Raw genomic sequence first — 19,045 nt, 5'->3', positions numbered from 1 at the left:
CCCCCTACTGAATTACCTCACACTCCCCCTACTGTATTACCTCACACTCCCCCTACTGTATTACCTTACACTCCCCCTACTGTATTACCTCACACTCCCCCTACTGTATTACCTCACACTCCCCCTACTGTATTACCTCACACTCCCCCCCACACTCCCCCTACTGTATTACCTTACACTCCCCCTACTGTATTACCTCACACTCCCCCTACTGTATTACCTCACACTCCCCCTACTGTATTACCTCACACTCCCCCTACTGTATTACCTCACACTCCCCCTACTGTATTACCTCACACTCCCCCTACTGTATTACCTCACACTCCCCCTACTGTATTACCTTACACTCGCCCTACTGTATTACCTCACACTCCCCCTACTGAATTACCTCACACTCCCCCTACTGTATTACCTCACACTCCCCCTACTGTATTACCTCACACTCCCCCTACTGTATTACCTTACACTCCCCCTACTGTATTACCTCACACTCCCCCTACTGTATTACCTTACACTCCCCCTACTGTATTACCTCACACTCCCCCTACTGTATTACCTCACACTCCCCCTACTGTATTACCTCACACTCCCCCCCACACTCCCCCTACTGTATTACCTTACACTCCCCCTACTGTATTACCTCACACTCCCCCTACTGTATTACCTCACACTCCCCCTACTGTATTACCTCACACTCCCTCTACTGTATTACCTCACACTCCCCCTACTGTATTACCTCACACTCCCCCTACTGTATTACCTCACACTCCCCCTACTGTATTACCTTACACTCGCCCTACTGTATTACCTCACACTCCCCCTACTGAATTACCTCACACTCCCCCTACTGTATTACCTCACACTCCCCCTACTGTATTACCTCACACTCCCCCTACCGTATTACCTCACACTCCCCCTACTGAATTACCTCACACTCCCCCTACTGTATTACCTCACACTCCCCTTACTGTATTACCTCACACTCCCCCTACTGTATTACCTCACACTCCCCCTACTGTATTACCTCAAACTCCCCCTACTGTATTACCTCACACTCCCCCTACTGCATTACCTTACACTCCCCCTACTGTATTACCTCACACTCCCCCTACTGAATTACCTCACACTCCCCCTACTGTATTACCTTACACTCCCCCTACTGTATTACCTCACACTCCCCCTACTGAATTACCTCACACTCCCCCTACTGTATTACCTTACGCTGCACCTCCCCATTCACTGAACTGTCTTCCAGCCAGGACAATGGCAACAATAGCAGCGAAACAAGATACAATGCATTTGGAAAGTATTCATAGCCATTGACTTTTTCCCCATTTTGTTATGTTACAGCCTTTTTCCAGAATGGATTAAAAACTACACACAATACCCCATAATGACAAAGCAAACGTATTAAAAATGTAAAACTGAAAGATCACATTTACATAAGTAGTCAGATGCTTTACTCAGTACACTGTTGAAGCACTTTTGGCAGTGATTACAGCCTCAAGTCTTGGATATGACACTACAAGCTTGGCACACGTGTATTTGGGGAGTTTCTCCCATTCTTCTCTGCCTATCCTCTCAAGCTCTGTCAGGTTGGATGGGGAGCGTCGCTGCACAGCTATTTTCAGGTCTCTCCAGAGATGTTCAATCGGGTTCAAGTCCGGGCTTTGGCTGAGTTACTCAAGGAAATTCATAGACTTGTCCCGAAGCCACCCCTGCGTTGTCTTGGCTGTGTGCTTAGGGTCTTTGTCCTGTTGGACGATGAACCTTCTTCCCCAGTTTGAGGTCCTGAGCGCTCTGAAGCATGATGCTGCCACCACCAGGCTTCACCTTAAGGATGGTGCCAGGTTTCCTCGAGACATGACGCTTGGCATTCAGGCTAAAGAGTTCAATCTTGGTTTCATCAGACCAGAGAATCTTGTTTCTCATGGTCTGAGAGTCCTTTAGGTGCCTTTTGGCAAACTCCAAGCAGGCTGTCATGTGCCTTTTACTGAAGAGTGGCTTCCGTCTGGCCACTCTACCATAAAGGCCTGATTGGTGGAGTGCTGAAGAGATGGTTGTCCTTCTGAAAGGTTCTCCCATCTCCACAGAGGAACTCTGGAGCTCTGTCAGAGTGACCATCGGCTTCTGGGTCACCTCCCTGACCAAGGCCCTTCTCCCCCCAATTTCTCAGTTTGGACGGGCAGCCAGCTTTAGGAAGAGTCTTGGTGATTAGAAACTTCTTCCATTAAAAAATGATGGAGGCCACTGTGTTCTTGGGGACCTTCAATGCTGCAGAATCTTTTGTACACTTCCCTAGATCGGTGCCTCAACACAATCCTGTCTCGGAGCTCTACGGACAATTCCTTCGACCTCATGGCTTGGTTTTTGCCTCTGACATGCACTGTCAACTGCAAACACCTTATGTAGACAGGTGTTTGCCTTTCTAAATCATGTTCAGTCAATTGAATATACCACAGGTGGACTCCAATCATGTTGTAGAAACATCTCAAGGATGATCAATGGAAACAGGATGCAGCTGAGCTCAATTTCGAGTCTCATAGCAAAGGGTCTGAATACTTTTGTAAATAAGGTATTTCTGTTTTTTACTTTTAATACATTTGCAAGAATATCAAAACATCTGTTTTCACTTTGTCATTATGGGGTATTGATAAGTGTAGATTGAGGACAATGTTTTATTTAATCCATAACAAAATAAAAAATATGCTAAATGTGGAAAAAGTCAATGGGTCTGAATGCACTGTATACACAAAGCAAACATTTTAATTCCTAATTAGCAACTATATGTGAATCGTAATAGTCTAGCTATCCAGCTAGTTAAATAGGCAAAAATTACCTAAAACTAATGTTATGCAAGGTAGATATCAATTTTTGGTGGGTCGCTAGCTACCAATTGTTTGTGGCTAGCTAGCTAGCTGGCGAGTTAGCCCTATTGACTTACTATTAACTTACCCATTCACTGAACCCTCTTCCAGCCAGGACAAGTTCTTCGTGGATAGCTAGCTAGCTAACAATTCTTTATGGCTATCTATCTAGCTAACAGTAGTAGCTAGCCAGTTAGCCCTATTGACTTACTATGGGCTTGCGATCTACGCACATTACAGTGGGTATTGTAGGCAGGTAAATATGCCAAAATTACCACAGGCAACGTATCAGATGTAAATGGGCAACATTTCATTCCGACATTGGAGTATATTTTCTCCCGATTCAGCTCAAATAGTAATAGCCGCCATTGATTTCAATAAATGTGCAAGTACTTTCTATAAATACTTTCCATTGAAGCTTGCATCAATGCATGCTTCAAAATATGTACAAACTGATTACGCATTCGAGAAGTACCCCCTTTGTGCTTCGTGTTTCGCGTATTTTGATTTGGACTCCGATTTGCATGCTCGGAGCACGGTAGTATGTATTTTGAAAAACACCAACAGTCTCAACTTGAAGCTGCTTTGAAACAAATATCTAGTAGGAGAGGCTGTGTTTGGGAATAATGTGCATGTGTGTAGGCGGGTTTGTTTCTGTTGTTTTATGTATCTGTACATATAATTGTGTGTCTATGTAGGTATGCAAACGTGCTTATGTGTTCCACAGAAATAGCCAAAGCTCACAGAGCAGGGTGAAAAAAAGGAGGGTAATTGAGCCGGCCACTTAAGCCGATTAGTAACTTTCCCCTCTGTGTGCATTTGAGGGGTGGGTAGGGGGGTCCCTGCAGATCAAGGCAAATATGTTCCTTTTTTTCCCCAACTTTATTAAATATGGTTAGGAGGCTCTAACACAAGATTAGCAAAGGATACCGGGAAGTTGCTTTCTCAGCAAAATCCCAAATCTGCGTATGTGCTTCAGGGAAGAGAACAGAGCTGTGAAGTAGAACAGAGCCATGGGTTTTTCGCCATATATCCTGGGAGGTATTATTTGACTGTGCGTACATGTTGGTGTTCATGTTGTGTTCCTAACGTTGTGTCAGATGAATCTGTGTGTGGGTTTGGATGCATGTGTGTGTGTGTGTGTGTTCATGTTGTGTTGCTATGGATTGACTCTGGCCCTCAGATCTTCTTCTCCTATGCTATTGTTACCTATGTCGCCGCCTCTGGAAAAACTGTGTTCTCTGTTTTGTTGGAGTGTTTGGCGCCGACAGAGATGGACGCCTCGCTTCGCGTTCTTAGGAAATTATGCAGTAGATTATTTTTTTAACGTACTATTTCTGTTACCCCAGGAAATCTTAAGTTTTATTACATGCAGCTGGGAGGAACTCTTGGATATAAGAGCAACGTCAACTTACCAACATTATGACCAGGAATACGACTTTCCCGAAGCGGATCCTCTGTTTGGACCACCACCCAGGACAATGGATCTGTTCCCAGTAGGCGACCCAAAATGACGGAGCGGTCTTCTGGTCAGGCTCCATAGACGGGCACACCGCCCACCGCTCCCAAGTATACTACTCGCCAATGTCCAGTCTCTTGACAACAAGGTAGATGAAATTCGAGCAAGGGTTGCCTTCCAGAGAGACATCAGAGATTGTAACATTCTCTGTTTCACGGAAACATGGCTCACTCGGGATATGTTATCAGAATCGGTACAGCCACCTGGTTTCTTCACACATCGCTCCGACAGAAACAAACATCTCTCTGGTAAGAAGAAAGGCGGGGGTGTATGCCTTATGATTAACGAGTCATGGTGTGATTATAACACACAGGAACTCAAGTCCTTTTGTTCACCTGACCTAGAATTCCTTACGATCAAATGCCGACCGCATTACCTACCAAGAGAATTCTCTTCGATTATAATCACAACCGTGTATATCCCCCCCCCCAAGCAGACACCTCGACGGCCCTGAAAGAACTTCATTGGACTCTATGTAAACTGGAAACCACATATATTCTTAACTGCATGTATTGTAGCTGGGGATTTTAACAAGGCTAATCTGAAAACAAGACTCCCTAAATTTTATCAGCATATCGAATGCGTGACCCTGGCTGGCAACACTCTGGATCATTGCTACTCTAATTTCCGCGACGCATACAAAGCCCCCCCCCCGCCCTCCTTTTGGCAAATCTGACCAAAACTAAATTTTGTTGCTCCCAGCCAATAGACAGAAACTTAAACAGGAAACACCCGTGCTCAGGTCTGTTCAACGCTGGTCCGACCAATCTGATTCCATGCTTCAAGATTGCTTCGATCACGCAGACTGGGATATGTTCCGGATAGCATCGGACAATAACATTGATGAATACACTGATTCGGTGACCGAGTTTATTAACAAGTGCATCGGGGATGTGGTACCCACGGTGACTTATTAAATCCTTCCCCAACCAGAAACCGTGGATTGATGGCAGCATTTGTGCAAAACTGAAAGCGCAAACCACTGCTTTTAATCATGGCAAGGCGACCGGAAACATGACCAAATACAAGCAATATAGCTAATCCCTCCGCAAGGCAATCAAACAAGCTAAGCGTCAGTATAAAGACAAAGTAGAGTCGCAATTCAACGGCTCAGACACGAGACGTATGTGGCAGGGTCTACAGTCAATCACGGACTACAAAAGAAAACCAGCCCGTCGCGGACACCAATGTCTTGCTCCCAGACAAACAAAAAACTTTTTTGCTCGCTTTGAGGACAATACAGTGCCATTGACATGGCCCGCTAACAAAACCTGCGGGCTCTCCTTCACCGCAGCCAACATGAGTAAAACATTTAAACGTGTTAACCCTCGCAAGGCTGCTGGCCCAAACAGCATCCCTAGCCTCGTCTTCAGAGCATGCGCAGACCAGCTGGCTTTTATGTTTACGGGCATATTCAATCGATCCCTATCCCAGTCTGCTGTTCCCACATGTTTCAAGAGGGCCACCATTGTTCCTATTCCCAAGATAGCTAAGGTAACTGAGCTAAACGACTATCGCCCCGTACCACACACTTCCGGCATCATGAAGTGCTTCGAGAGACTAGTCATTACAGCTCAGCATTTAACACCATAGTACCCTCTAAACCCATCATTAAGCTCAAGACCCTGGCCCTGTGCAACTGGGTCCTCGACTTCCTGATGGGCCGCCCCCAGGTGCTGAGGGTAGGAAACAACATCTCCACCCCACTGATCCTCAACACTGGGGCCCCACAAGGGTGTGTTCTCAGCCCTCTCCTGTACTCCCTGTTCACCCATGACTTTGTGGCCATGCACGCCTACAACTCAAACATCAAGTTTGCAGACGACACTACAGTGGTAGGCTTGGTTACCAACAACGACAAGACGACCTACATGGAGGAGGTGAGGCCCCTCAGAGTGTGGTGTCAGGAAAATAACCTCACATTCAACGTCAACAAAACAAAGGAGATGATCGTGAACTTCAGGAAACAGCAGAGGGAGCACCCCCCTATACACATCGACGGGACAGTAGTGGAGAAGGTGGAAAGTTTTAAGTTCCTCGGCGTACAAATCATGGACAAACTAAAAAATATATACATTTTTTAACTAGGCAAGTCAGTTAAGAACAAATTCTTATTTTCAATTACGGCCTAGGAACAGTGGGTTAACTGCCTGTTCAGGGGCAGAACGACAGATTTGTACCTTGTCAGCTCAGGAATTCGAACTTGCAACCTTTCGGTTACTAGTCCAATGCTCCACCCACACAGACAGCGTGGTGAAGAAGGCGCAACAGCGCCTCTTCAACCTCAGGAGGCTGAAGAAATTTGGCTTGTCACCAAAAACACTCACTTTTACAGATGCACATTCGAGAGCTTCCTGTCAGGCTGTATCACCACCTGGTACGGCAACTGCTCCGCCCACAACCGTAAGGCTCCCCAGAGGGTAGTGAGGTCTGCACAGCGCATCACCGGAGGCAAACTACCTGCCCTCCAGGACACCTACACCACCCGATGTCACAGTGAGTCCATAAAGATCATCAAGGACAACAACCACCCAAGCCACTGCCTGTTCACCCACGCTATCATCCAGAAGGCGAGGTCAATACAGGTGCACCAAAGCAGTGACCGAGAGACTGAAAAACAGCTTCTATCTCAAGGCCATCAGACTGTTAAACAGCCATCACTAACATTGAGTGGCTAGAAGCACAAGCATTTCGCTACATTCGCATTAACATCTGCTAACCATGTGTATGTGACCAATAAAACTTGATTTGATTTGATTTAAATGAAATGATGAAACAATAAATGGCTGTTGTGAATTCTTTAACAGTGCTTTCTGAAAGTATTCAGATTCCTTTTTACACAGTTCGTTACGTTACAGCCTTATTCTAAAATGGATTAAATACAAAAAAATCCTCATCAATCTATGCACAATACCCCATAGTGACAAAGTTTTTTTTTATTCTTTCAAATATATGAAAAGAAAACAGATATCTTACTTACATAAGTATTCAGACCCTTTGCTATGGAACTCAAAATTGAGCTCGGGTGCATCTTGTTTCCATTGATCATCCTTGAGATTGTTCTTCAACTTGATTGGAGTTCACCTGTAGTAAATTCAATTGATTGCACATGATTTGGAAAGGCAGACATCTGTCTATATGGTCCCACAGTTGACAGTGCATGTCATAGCAAAACCATGATGTCAAAGGAATTGTTCGTAGAGCTCCGAAACAAGATTGTGTCAAGGCACAGGCCTGGGGAAGGGTACCAAAACATTTCTGCAGCATTGAATATCCCCAAGAACACAGTGGCCTCCATCATTCTTATATGGAAGAAGTTTGGAACCACCAAGAGTCTGCTTAGAGCTGGCCGCCCAGCTCTATGAAGAGAGTAGACTGGGGTGAAGGACTGGGGTGGGGTGAAGACTGGGGTGGGGTGAAGACTGGGGTGAAGGTTCACCTTCCAACAGGACAAAGACCCTAAGCACACAGCCAAGAAAACACAAGAGTGGCTTTGGGACAAGTTTTTGAATCTCATTGAGTGGCCCAGCCAGAGCCCGGACTTGAACTCGATCGAACATCTCTGGAGAGACCGGAAAATAACTGTGCAGTGACGCTCCCCATCCAACCTGACAGAGCTTGAGAGGATCTGCAGAGAAGAATGGGAGAAACTCACCAAATACAGGTGTGCCAAGCTTGTAGCTTCTTACCCAAGAAGACTTGAGGCTGTAATCGCTGCCAAAGGTGCTTCAACAAAGTACTGCGTAAAGGGTCTGAATACTTATGTAAATGGGGTATTGTGTGTTGATTGATGAGAAAAAAAAAGTATAATTATATCCATTTTTGAATAAGGCTGTAACATAGCAAAATGTGGAAAAAGTCAAGGGGTCTGAATTCTTTCCGAATGCACTGTAGACGTTCACACACTTGTTTGAGGACGTTACATCATGTCATCACACCCACCAGTGTGGAGACCCTACTCTAGCTCTTCTTAACATCTTTTATGCCTAAGTTGGTTTTAGGTGGTTTGAAACAACCAATTGATATACTATAAGGTCTGTAAGTCAAGTAATAAACTAGTGTGGGAGGAAACACTAGCTGTCAGTTCACAGCTCTGTTTCCTTCCCTGTAGGTAGTGTACTTCACATCTCTGTTTCCTGCCCTGTAGGTAGTGTACTTCACATCTCTGTTTCCTGCCCTGTAGGTAGTGTACTTCACATCTCTGTTTCCTCTCCTGTAGGTAGTGTACTTCACAGCTCTGTTTCCTTCCCTGTAGGTAGTGTACTTCACAGCTCTGTTTCCTTCCCTGTAGGTAGTGTACTTCACAGCTCTGTTTCCTTACCTGTAGGTAGTGTACTTCACAGCTCTGTTTCCTTCTCTGTAGGTAGTCCCTTCTCTGTAGGTAGTGTACTTCACAGCTCTGTTTCCTTACCTGTAGGTAGTATACTTTACAGCTCTGTTTCCTTCCCTGTAGGTAGTGTACTTCACAGCTCTGTTTCCTTACCTGTAGGTAGTGTAGTTCACAGCTCTGTTTCCTTCTCTGTAGGTAGTCCCTTCTCTGTAGGTAGTGTACTTCACATCTCTGTTTCCTTCCCTGTAGGTAGTGTACTTCACATCTCTGTTTCCTTCCCTGTAGGTAGTGTACTTCACAGCTCTGTTTCCTTCCCTGTAGGTAGTGTACTTCACATGTCTGTTTCCTTCCCTGTAGGTAGTGTACTTCACAGCTCTGTTTCCTTCCCTGTAGGTAGTGTACTTCACAGCTCTGTTTCCTTCCCTGTAGGTAGTGTACTTCACAGCTCTGTTTCCTTCCCTGTAGGTAGTGTACTTCACAGCTCTGTTTCCTGCCCTGTAGGTAGTGTACTTCACATATCTGTTTCCTTCTCTGTAGGTAGTCCCTTCTCTGTAGGTAGTGTACTTCACATCTCTGTTTCCTTCCCTGTAGGTAGTGTACTTCACATCTCTGTTTCCTTCCCTGTAGGTAGTGTACTTCACAGCTCTGTTTCCTTCCCTGTAGGTAGTGTACTTCACATGTCTGTTTCCTTCCCTGTAGGTAGTGTACTTCACAGCTCTGTTTCCTTCCCTGTAGGTAGTGTACTTCACAGCTCTGTTTCCTTCCCTGTAGGTAGTGTACTTCACATCTCTGTTCCCTTCCCTGTAGGTAGTGTACTTCACATCTCTGTTTCCTTCCCTGTAGGTAGTGTACTTCACATATCTGTTTCCTTCTCTGTAGGTAGTCCCTTCTCTGTAGGTAGTGTACTTCACATCTCTGTTTCCTTCCCTGTAGGTAGTGTACTTCACAGCTCTATTTCCTTCCCTGTTGGTAGTGTACTTCACATCTCTGTTTCCTTCCTTGTAGGTAGTGTACTTCACATCTCTGTTTCCTTCCCTGTAGGTAGTGTACTTCACAGCTCTGTTTCCTTACCTGGTCCTGGTGGTTCTGTTGGCCCATGGTGTAACCTTACCTGGAGCGCTGGATGGGATTGTGTACTATCTGAAACCAGACTGGTCCAAACTCTGGGAAGCCCAGGTATGGTGTGTACAATACAGACAGCATGTGTTGCACAGGGATATGCAAGGATTGTTTTAACATAAATATTCATGTTCCTAGGTGTGGATTGATGCTGGCACTCAGATCTTCTTCTCCTATGCCATTGGTCTGGGTGCTTTAACTGCCCTTGGCAGCTACAACCGCTTCCACAACAACTGCTACCAGTAAGTATGACAAAAAAGCACAGTTAGACCATAAAACCCATCAACCACTGCTACCAAACATGACCACAAATTGGATCCCACCCCCAAAAAAACTGCAGGGATAATTAGTTATTGGTTATGGATCTTTATTCTTAGTTGGATAAGATATAAGAGAGAAAACAAGCATTGTCTTGAACGTCCATTATTCTCACAAGAGTGTCTGAGTATAACATCTAATAATCCCAAGAGTGTCTGAGTATAACATCTAATAATCCGAGTGAGTCAGCTCCCTCACTAGTCCCACTGCTGCAGCAGCTCTGGGTTGACTGGCTGAGATGCTTCTAGCATGTGTTTAGCATAGACTGACTCAGAAATGTAAACAAACCCAACTTCCTAAAATGGCAGTTTTCTGGACGTTGCCAATAATATGGACGTTTTTTAATAGATACCAAGTCTTGATTCTAATGTTAGGGCTTAGCGGGAATTTATGGAATGTCCATGTAGGTGTAGCCTTTCAATTACTTTTTTCTATTTTTTTTTGTTTACCTTAGTTAGAAATGTACATGCAGTCTCAGTTATGACGGTATTCATATTAGCTAGTCATGGTCCTCTGATGTAGGCTATATGATAACCATAAACTGTAAATGAGGGTAAACAGGGTATGAGAGAGTTTGAGTTTTGATTTGGTTTATAGGTCTAGTAGATGACGGAGCTGATGAATGGAGCTGTTAAAACAATGCTTCATCGTCAGGGACCAATCAGCACATTCACCTCCTGTCCACCAATCAGCACGTCCACCTCCTGTCCTCACAGTTTTATAGGATCTCATTAACTTGTTTCTCAATGGTTGTCTTGAATTAACACTTCACACTTCATCCATGTATCACTGTTGTGCTATCTGTCCACAAATCACTCTCAACATACAGTAGCCATGAACTATTATCTGGACCTCTGAGGATGATGATTCCAAATGCATCCTGATTAGGGATGTTACGGTGACCGTATTACCACTATACCGGCGGTCACGAAGGTCATGAAGGCAGTCAAAAACCATGTGACCGTTAAGTCACTGTAATTAGGCTTCTCCAAGCTCTGATGCAGGTCGTTAGTAGTCTACCAAACTTGCTAACTGCCTGGTACTCAGCACTCTATTGTCCCTCTAATCACTCTGACATCAATGTAAATGTATTTGAAAACCTAATCAAGCACTTCATGAGAGCCCATGAGCTCATGTTGCGCAACATTTCAATAGGCTATGCAATTCCGCAAGAAAACAGAGTGATGGCCTCAACTAAAAAGAGGAGGATCCCATCAGCTTTCAATAGGCTAGTCCTACTATATTTATTTCTCAACTTGTCTGATATTAAGCACATTGCTTATATTTGCAACAGGAGTATAGCCTACCTAGCTGGCATGAAAATAAACCAGGGGGAAAAGCTTCCTCCTTTCTTTTCTTCTTAATGTGTTTGAGCCAATCAGTTTTGTGGTGACAAGATAGGGTTGGTATACAGAAGATAGCCCTATGTGGTAAAAGACTAAATCCATATTATGGCAAGAACAGCTCAAATAAGTAAAGAGAAATTACAGTCCATCATTACTTTAAGACATGAAGGTCAGTCAATCCAGAAAATGTCAAGAACTTTGAATTTTTTTCAAGTGCAGTCACAAAAACCATCAAGCGCTATGAAGAACATGGATCTCATGAGCCTCACCACAGGAAAGAAAGACCCAGAGTTACCGCTTCTGCAGAGAATAAGTTCATTAGAGTTACCAGTCTCAGAAATTGCAGCCCAAATAAATGCTTCACAGAGTTCAAGTAACACATCTCAACATCAACTGTTCAGAGAAGACTGTGTGAATCAGGCCTTCATGGTAAATTGCTGCAATGAAACTACTACTAAAGGACACCAATAGGAAGAAGAGACTTGCTTAGGCCAAGAAACATGAGCAATGGACATTAGACCGATGGGAATTGGTCCTTTGGTCTGATGAGTCCAAATTTGAGATTTTTGGTTCCAACCGCCGTGTAGTTGTGAGATGCAGAGTAGGTGAGCAGATGATCTTTGCATGTGTGATTCCCACCGTGAAGCATAGAGGAGGAGGTGTGATGGTGTGGGGGTGCTTTGCTGGTGACACTGTCAGTGATTTATTTAGAATTCAATGCACACCAGTATGGCTACCACAGCATTCTGCAGTGATACGCCATCCCATCTGGTTTGCGCTTAGGGGGACTATCAACAGGACAATTACCCCAAACACACCTCCAGGCTGTGTAAGGGCTATTTGACCAAGAATTAGAGTGATGGAGTGCTGCATCAGATGACCTGGCCTCCACAATCACCCGACCTCAACCCAATTGAGTTGGTTTGGAGTGAGTTGTACCGCAGAGTGGAGGAAAAGCAGCCAAGTGCTCAGCATATGTGGGACCTCCTTCAAGACTGTTGGAAAAGCATTCCACGTGAAGCTGGTTTGAGAGAATGCCAAGAGTGTCCAAAGCTGTCATCAAGGCAAAGGGTAGCTACTTTGAAGAATCTAAAATATAAATACACTTTTTTTGGTTACTACATGATTCCATATGAGTTATTTCATAGTTTTGATGTCTTCACTATTATTCTACAATGTAGAAAATAGTAAAAATAAAGAAAAACTAATGAATGAGTAGGTGTGTCCAAACTTTTGACTGGTACTATATATTATTTAGTATATGTAAAGACAATATTAAATCAAGAATAGTCTTATGGGTGACAATATTAGCCTATCACTTGTGAATAATGGCCAGAATAAGAAACAATGCCCTTTTTTGTGACTTTTTCTAATCATAGTCACACACCGCATGTAGCCTAGCCCATGGGCCTATATGTTTTAATAAGGTTTGTATCACAACTAAAGTGGCCTAATAACTTCTTAATATTGAGAACAATAATCCGCTTTACAAGGGGTGTAGAGCCTAACTGACATACATAAGCAGCATGTGAGTTTCAATTTTGTGGAAAATAATTTTCACCATAAAAATGCACCTTTTATAATAAAACCATTACATGCATAATTGCATTTATGGTCACTTTTGTTTATGGTGTTTTCTGCTAATGGAACATTCACGCTTATAGCCTACTACGATGTGCGCATTGCTGCGCTTATAATGTGAAGAAATACCCTAATAGTTTATCAACATTTTAGGCTAAACATTCTGATCTGTTGCGTCAACCACATTCCGTAAAAATGTTTTTGGGGATGCTAGTGGTTGTATTAATTTGGGATCTATCACATCCCACAACTGTCCCAGACTGTGTTTGGAATATTTATTTCTCACTCAGAATAGAAGAATAGGTCGACTTTTGTTCTATGGGAGATAGTAGATTGACATAGGCTAGTGCTTTTGCTGTTTGTTAGGCCTACTCATCTTGTTGGCTGATGAAAAGTAAATATGGACAGTTCTTCCAATATCTTCAATAAGCACCTCTGAATTGGATAAGGACACGCGCAGTTGTGTCACCGATGTGTCTGTCTTCACTTGTAGCCTGTGAGAAAGACCCGATCACGTGATGGAGTACGCAGCACTCAGGGAGAAGGGCACAACGGCCATTTTTTTAGGGTGCATTACGGACACACAAAGGGGATGCCGCTGTGAAATTCTAGGCATTATGAAGTGCTTGTCAAATTGTGAATGAGTGACTGATGTAGTGTGTACAGCCTGCACAAAAAAAAGCAAAGCAGAGCTCATGTCTTTCAAGGGACTTTTTTCAAATCATAATTAGAGTCTCATAATGCAGCCTTACAATGTATTAAAAATCAAAACATATAGCCCAACGTTTGTAGAACAACTAAACTAATAACTCTAAATGAATATAGAAATACCTATTTCTTTGTTAACCGCTCAACACAGAATAGCCGCATGTGCTCACTCCCTCGAATCGTTTGGAGAACATATCCTTTATGTTTTATTCAGCTTTGTTCAATTGTATTCTTCATCATTTAAAATAATGCCACGGAATTCTAAGCAAATCCTGTCTGCTAAATGAACTAGTGTAGCCCACAGCCATATGGCATAGCCAGATCAGGACCGGACATAAGGACAACTCAGAGTATGCTATTCTGTTCTTCTGAAATAGATTACATTTTCTTCATACCATGTTTCTTTAGACCTGTCTAAAAATAAGTAATGCATTTATTGTGAAGGTGTAGGCTATATTACATGGATGTATTAGACTTTTTAAAATGTAGATGTTCCAAATGTCTGCAACAGTAGCTAGTGGCTAGGGGTGGCAGGGTAGCCTAGTGGTTAGAGCGTTGGTGGTTAGAGCGTTGGACTAGTAACCGGAAGGTTGCAAGTTCGAATCCCCGAGCTGACAAGGTACAAATCTGCCCCTGAACAGGCAGTTAACCCACTGTTCCTAGGCCGTCATAGAAAATAAGGATTTGTTCTTAACTGACTTGCCTAGTTAAATAAAGGTTACATTTTTTTTTTTTAAATGTGTGGAAGCCTCAAGATGCTAAATATGTTTATGTTAATTAACGGTCAATTACCGTGAGACCGACAGTTATCACCGTCTGACAAATGTTTGTTACCGCCACAGCCCTAATCCGGATGCTGACTGTTTGGACTGTTGTTGCATGAAGCTACAGCAATGCTACAAAGCTCAAGTATGCAGGTCATGTTGTTGTGTACACACTCCTCGTATAGCTGGCTCTTAATAAGGGCACAATGGGGCTTATTGGTGGGACAGAGTTGGCAGTATGACTCAGCGTTATCTACAGGGAGGCTAATCCATCTCAGGGAGGATGGGACAGGGAAGGTAGGGCTTTTTCTACCCACCTTAAAAAATACAACAGTTTACTATGGAATACTATGGAGTACTTACTATAGAATTCTGTAGTATACTGTAGAATACTATACTAGACGTGTATTACTTACTATAGAATGTCGTAGAATACTACAGTAAATAGTAATGTAATAAAATGTTTGCAAAAACAACACTTTTTTAACTATAGTAAATACTGCAGTTCCTCATTTGCATATACCCTGCTTATTCCCCTCCCCCATATCCCAATTTGTGCTATACATCAGTGAGAAACCTACATGCCAAGTATAGACCATAGTGTGTTCAGTACAGGTTATAGAAAAGAGCAGTAGCTCTGAACTATCTGTTCAGACCCCAGTCCTACCTGCAGGTTATGGAAAATCTGCTATTTTAGTATTTCTCCAATAAGTTTCCTCAAGGAGAAAGCCTCCACTTCTATGTCAAAGATAATTAAACTAAAATACTACAGTCATTTTTGTAAGAACACTACAGTAAATGCTACAGTATTTTACAGTCCGCAACAACACTATAGTAAATACTACGGTATACTACAAGCCGCAAAAACACTACATTAATTACTATAGTATATACCATAGTTTTCTTTCACTACAGTATTTATACTATAGATACCTGTAAACACTTCAGTATACTACAGTAAATACTACAGTAAAGTCTGCAAAAACACGACAATGAATACTATAGTGTATAAATAAGTAGCAGTATTTTTAGTTGCCCCTCTATCCTCATTCACGATCTAGCCTAATGTTTCACAGGATAGCAATATGGAGTAAATGGAAGTAGAAGTAGGTGGAAGTGTAGCTGTTATTGCCTACGCCTGTCCAATCCTGTCAGATCTGCGTCATTTGAATCAATAAGAACAGTGATAACAACGCATTGATCTGTACAGTATCACTTCTAACTGTCCTGGATGGATGTTGTTTCTATCACTCCCCTTTCAGCCCTCCAGCCATCCTAGTCTTTTAAAGTAGCTCATTTGCTCTCGTGGCTTTAGAGTCGATATCCAAATTACACCGACAACACAGCAGCTATCAGAGAAAAGCCTACTGATCCTCATGTCTATTTGTCTTTTTCTTTTTCTCTCCTTCGTCCTTCATTCTATTTTAGTCTCCAGCTTTCGTTCCAGACTTCTCTTTTCTAGTCTCACTCGTCTTCTCACTATTACACATTCACTATTATTACATGTTTCACTTTCTATTTATGTTGTTGTCTGTCTGTCTGTCTGTCTGTCTGTCTGTCTGTCTGTCTGTCTGTCTGTCTGTCTGTCTGTCTGTCTGTCTGCCTGCCTGCCAGCCTGCCTGCCTGCCTGCCTGCCTGCCTGCCTGCCTGCCTGCCTGCCTGCCTGCCTGCCTGCCTGCCTGCCTGCCTGTCTGTCTGTCTGTCTGTCTGTCTGTCTGTCTGTCTGTCTGTCTGTCTGTCTGCCTGTCTGTCTGTCTGTCTGTGTGTGTGTGTGTGTGTGTGTGTGTTTGCTTGATATCAATACCATGTCTTTAAAGTCTCTCTCTCTCTCTCTCTCTCTCTCTCTGCAGAGATGCGTTTGTTCTAGCCATGATCAACAGTGGGACCAGTTTCTTTGCAGGGTTTGTGGTGTTCTCCGTGCTGGGCTTCATGGCTGCAGAGCAGGGGGTCGACATCAGCAAGGTGGCCGAGAGTGGTAAGGATAGAGATCCCTAAAACACTACTACCCCTGTACCTCATCCAGGTGGCTGGTGGATGTCCAAATTTTTCCAGACACAAAAACATTTAACAGACACATTTTTTTCAGATTTGTTTTTAATTATGAAGATAAATCACAGGAAACACATGCACACTCAAATATACACTAGCATTCAAAAGTTTGGGGTCACTTAGAAATGCACTGTTCTGTGACAGTAGTAGTACACAGCGTTCTACAAGATCTTCAGTTTTTTGGCAATTTCTCGCATGGAATAGCCTTCAGTTCTCAGAATAACAATAGACTGATGAGTTTTAGAAGAAAGGTCTTTGTTTCTGGCCATTTTGAGCCTGTAATCGAACCCACAAATGCTGATGCTCCAGATACTCAACTAGTCTAAAGAAGGACAGTTTTATTGCTTCTTTAATTAGCACAACAGTTTTCAGCTGTACTAACATAATTGCAAAATGGTTTTCTAATGATCAATTAGCCTTTTAAAATGATAGACTTGGGTTAGCTAACACAACATGCCATTGGAACACAGGGGTGATGGTTGCTGATAATGGGCCTCTGTACGCCTATGTAGATATTCCATTAAAAATCTGTAGCTGTTTCCAGCTACAATAGTCATTTACAACATGGGGCGGCAGGGTAGCCTAGTGGTTAGTGTTGGGCTAGTAACCGGAAGGTTGCAAGTTCAAATCCCCGAGCTGACAAGGTACAAATCTGTCGTTCTGCCCCTGAACTGTTCCTAGGCCGTCATTGAAAATAAGAATTTGTTCTTAACTGACTTGTCTGGTTAAATAAAGGTAAAATAAAAAAATATATTGAAAAACAATTAACAATGTCTACACTGTATTTCTGATCATTTTAATGGACGTTTTATTTTATTTTTAAACAAGGACATTTCTAAGTGACCCCAAACTTTTGAATGGTAGTATATATTTTTTTTACATGTTGGCTTTGAATTGAAAAGAAAAAACGGTTCCCAAATACTCTGTGACCACCCACCAATGTGACTTCAATGAATAGACACTCTACCAGCCAATGGCTAAATCTACCAGCATTTGACTGGTGTTAATGCCCCACCGTGAGTCATCCCTATATCTTCATCCTCACTTTGACCTCATCGCACTCACCCTGACCCCTTCCTTATCCCTTTCAGCTTGTGCCCTGATAAAACATCTTCCCTCCCGTCTATCCACTGTTCCCCATCTGGTGTTGTGAAAGTGCTGACTAACTCTGCCTTTCTGTCTCTCTCCAGGTCCAGGCCTGGCCTTCATAGCCTATCCCAAGGCTGTTACTCTGATGCCTATGGCTCCAGTCTGGGCAGCGCTCTTCTTCTTCATGCTGTTGGTACTGGGCCTGGATAGCCAGGTATTGGACAACACACACACACACACACACACACACACACACACACACACACACAGAGGGATTCTGACAGTTAATGTCTGTAGTTCTATGACACATACTGTGCGTTCACACACTTAGCCACTTACCACTCACAGTGGGGACATTTGAACTTGTCGAGTTGTATATCAAAGTAGTCCATCTTTGTTAGTCCCAGGGCCTGCAGCCATTGTTCCACAAGCACAGAGGCAGTCAATGAGCCTCTGTCTGCCTCACAGAGAGCATCTGTCCACTCTCTGTTCATACACTGCTCCTCTCTCTATCTCTCTCTCTCTAACTCACCTCTCTGTTCATACACTGCTCCTCTCTCTATCTCTCTCTCTCTAACTCACCTCTCTGTTCATACACTGCTCCTCTCTCTATCTCTCTCTCTCTAACTCACCTCTCTGTTCATACACTGCTCCTCTCTCTATCTCTCTCTCCTCTCTGTTCATACACTGCTCCTCTCTCTATCTCTCTCTCTCTCCTCTCTTTCTCCATCTCTCCTCTCTCTATCTCTCCCCCCATTTACCATTCAAGGACACAAACAGTGCTGCTATAGAAGTAACTGTTATTAGAGTATCAGAAAATAAAATATTATCCGATATATTCTAATCATGATTATGACATGACAGCATATCAAAGTATGGTAGCAGAATATCAGAGTAATCTCTCTTTCTCAGTTTGTTGGGGTGGAGGGCTTTGTCACGGGGGTCATGGACATGCTACCGCCCAAATCTATGGCGGGCTCGCTGCGTCGTGAGGTTGTCGTGGCGATATGCTGCATCACCTGCTTTTTCATCGACCTCTCCATGGTAACAGAGGTAAGAGGGTCAGGAGAGGGGAAGGGAGGGAATGGATAAATGAAGAGAAGAGGGAGGAAAAGAGGTCAGGAGGGACTTATTTAGTAGTTCATATTACATCACTGTTACAAGACAACATGAACTCACATTCTTTCTCATTTCCTTTTCTGTCTTTTCACCCCACTGTTCTCTCTCCCCCTTCCCCTCTATCTCTCTCTATCTCTCTCTTTCTCTCTCGCTCTCTCCCCCCTCCCCTCTGTCTCTCTCTCTGTTCTCTTTCTCCCCTCTCGCTCTCTTTCTCTGTACTCTCTCTTTCCCGTCCT

General features: G+C 43.4%; 1 protein-coding gene across 1 annotated transcript in view; it reads left to right on the top strand.

The window, feature by feature from the left end:
- The window catches only part of si:ch211-117c9.5 (sodium- and chloride-dependent creatine transporter 1), a 38,841-nt gene that overhangs the window by 15,396 nt on the left and 4,400 nt on the right, over positions 1–19,045 (top strand). Inside the window, exons 6-10 of the mRNA XM_036947549.1 lie at positions 9,758–9,892; positions 9,974–10,077; positions 16,403–16,527; positions 17,792–17,904; positions 18,603–18,743. Coding sequence (XP_036803444.1) covers positions 9,758–9,892; positions 9,974–10,077; positions 16,403–16,527; positions 17,792–17,904; positions 18,603–18,743 — 618 coding nt within the window. The remainder of the gene's footprint in view (positions 1–9,757; positions 9,893–9,973; positions 10,078–16,402; positions 16,528–17,791; positions 17,905–18,602; positions 18,744–19,045) is intronic.

Source organism: Oncorhynchus mykiss, chromosome 16, assembly GCF_013265735.2.
Source record: "Oncorhynchus mykiss isolate Arlee chromosome 16, USDA_OmykA_1.1, whole genome shotgun sequence".
NCBI lineage: Eukaryota > Metazoa > Chordata > Actinopteri > Salmoniformes > Salmonidae > Oncorhynchus > Oncorhynchus mykiss.
The sequence above is the reverse complement of the archived record's forward strand: the minus strand, read 5'-3'. Positions and strand labels throughout refer to the sequence as shown.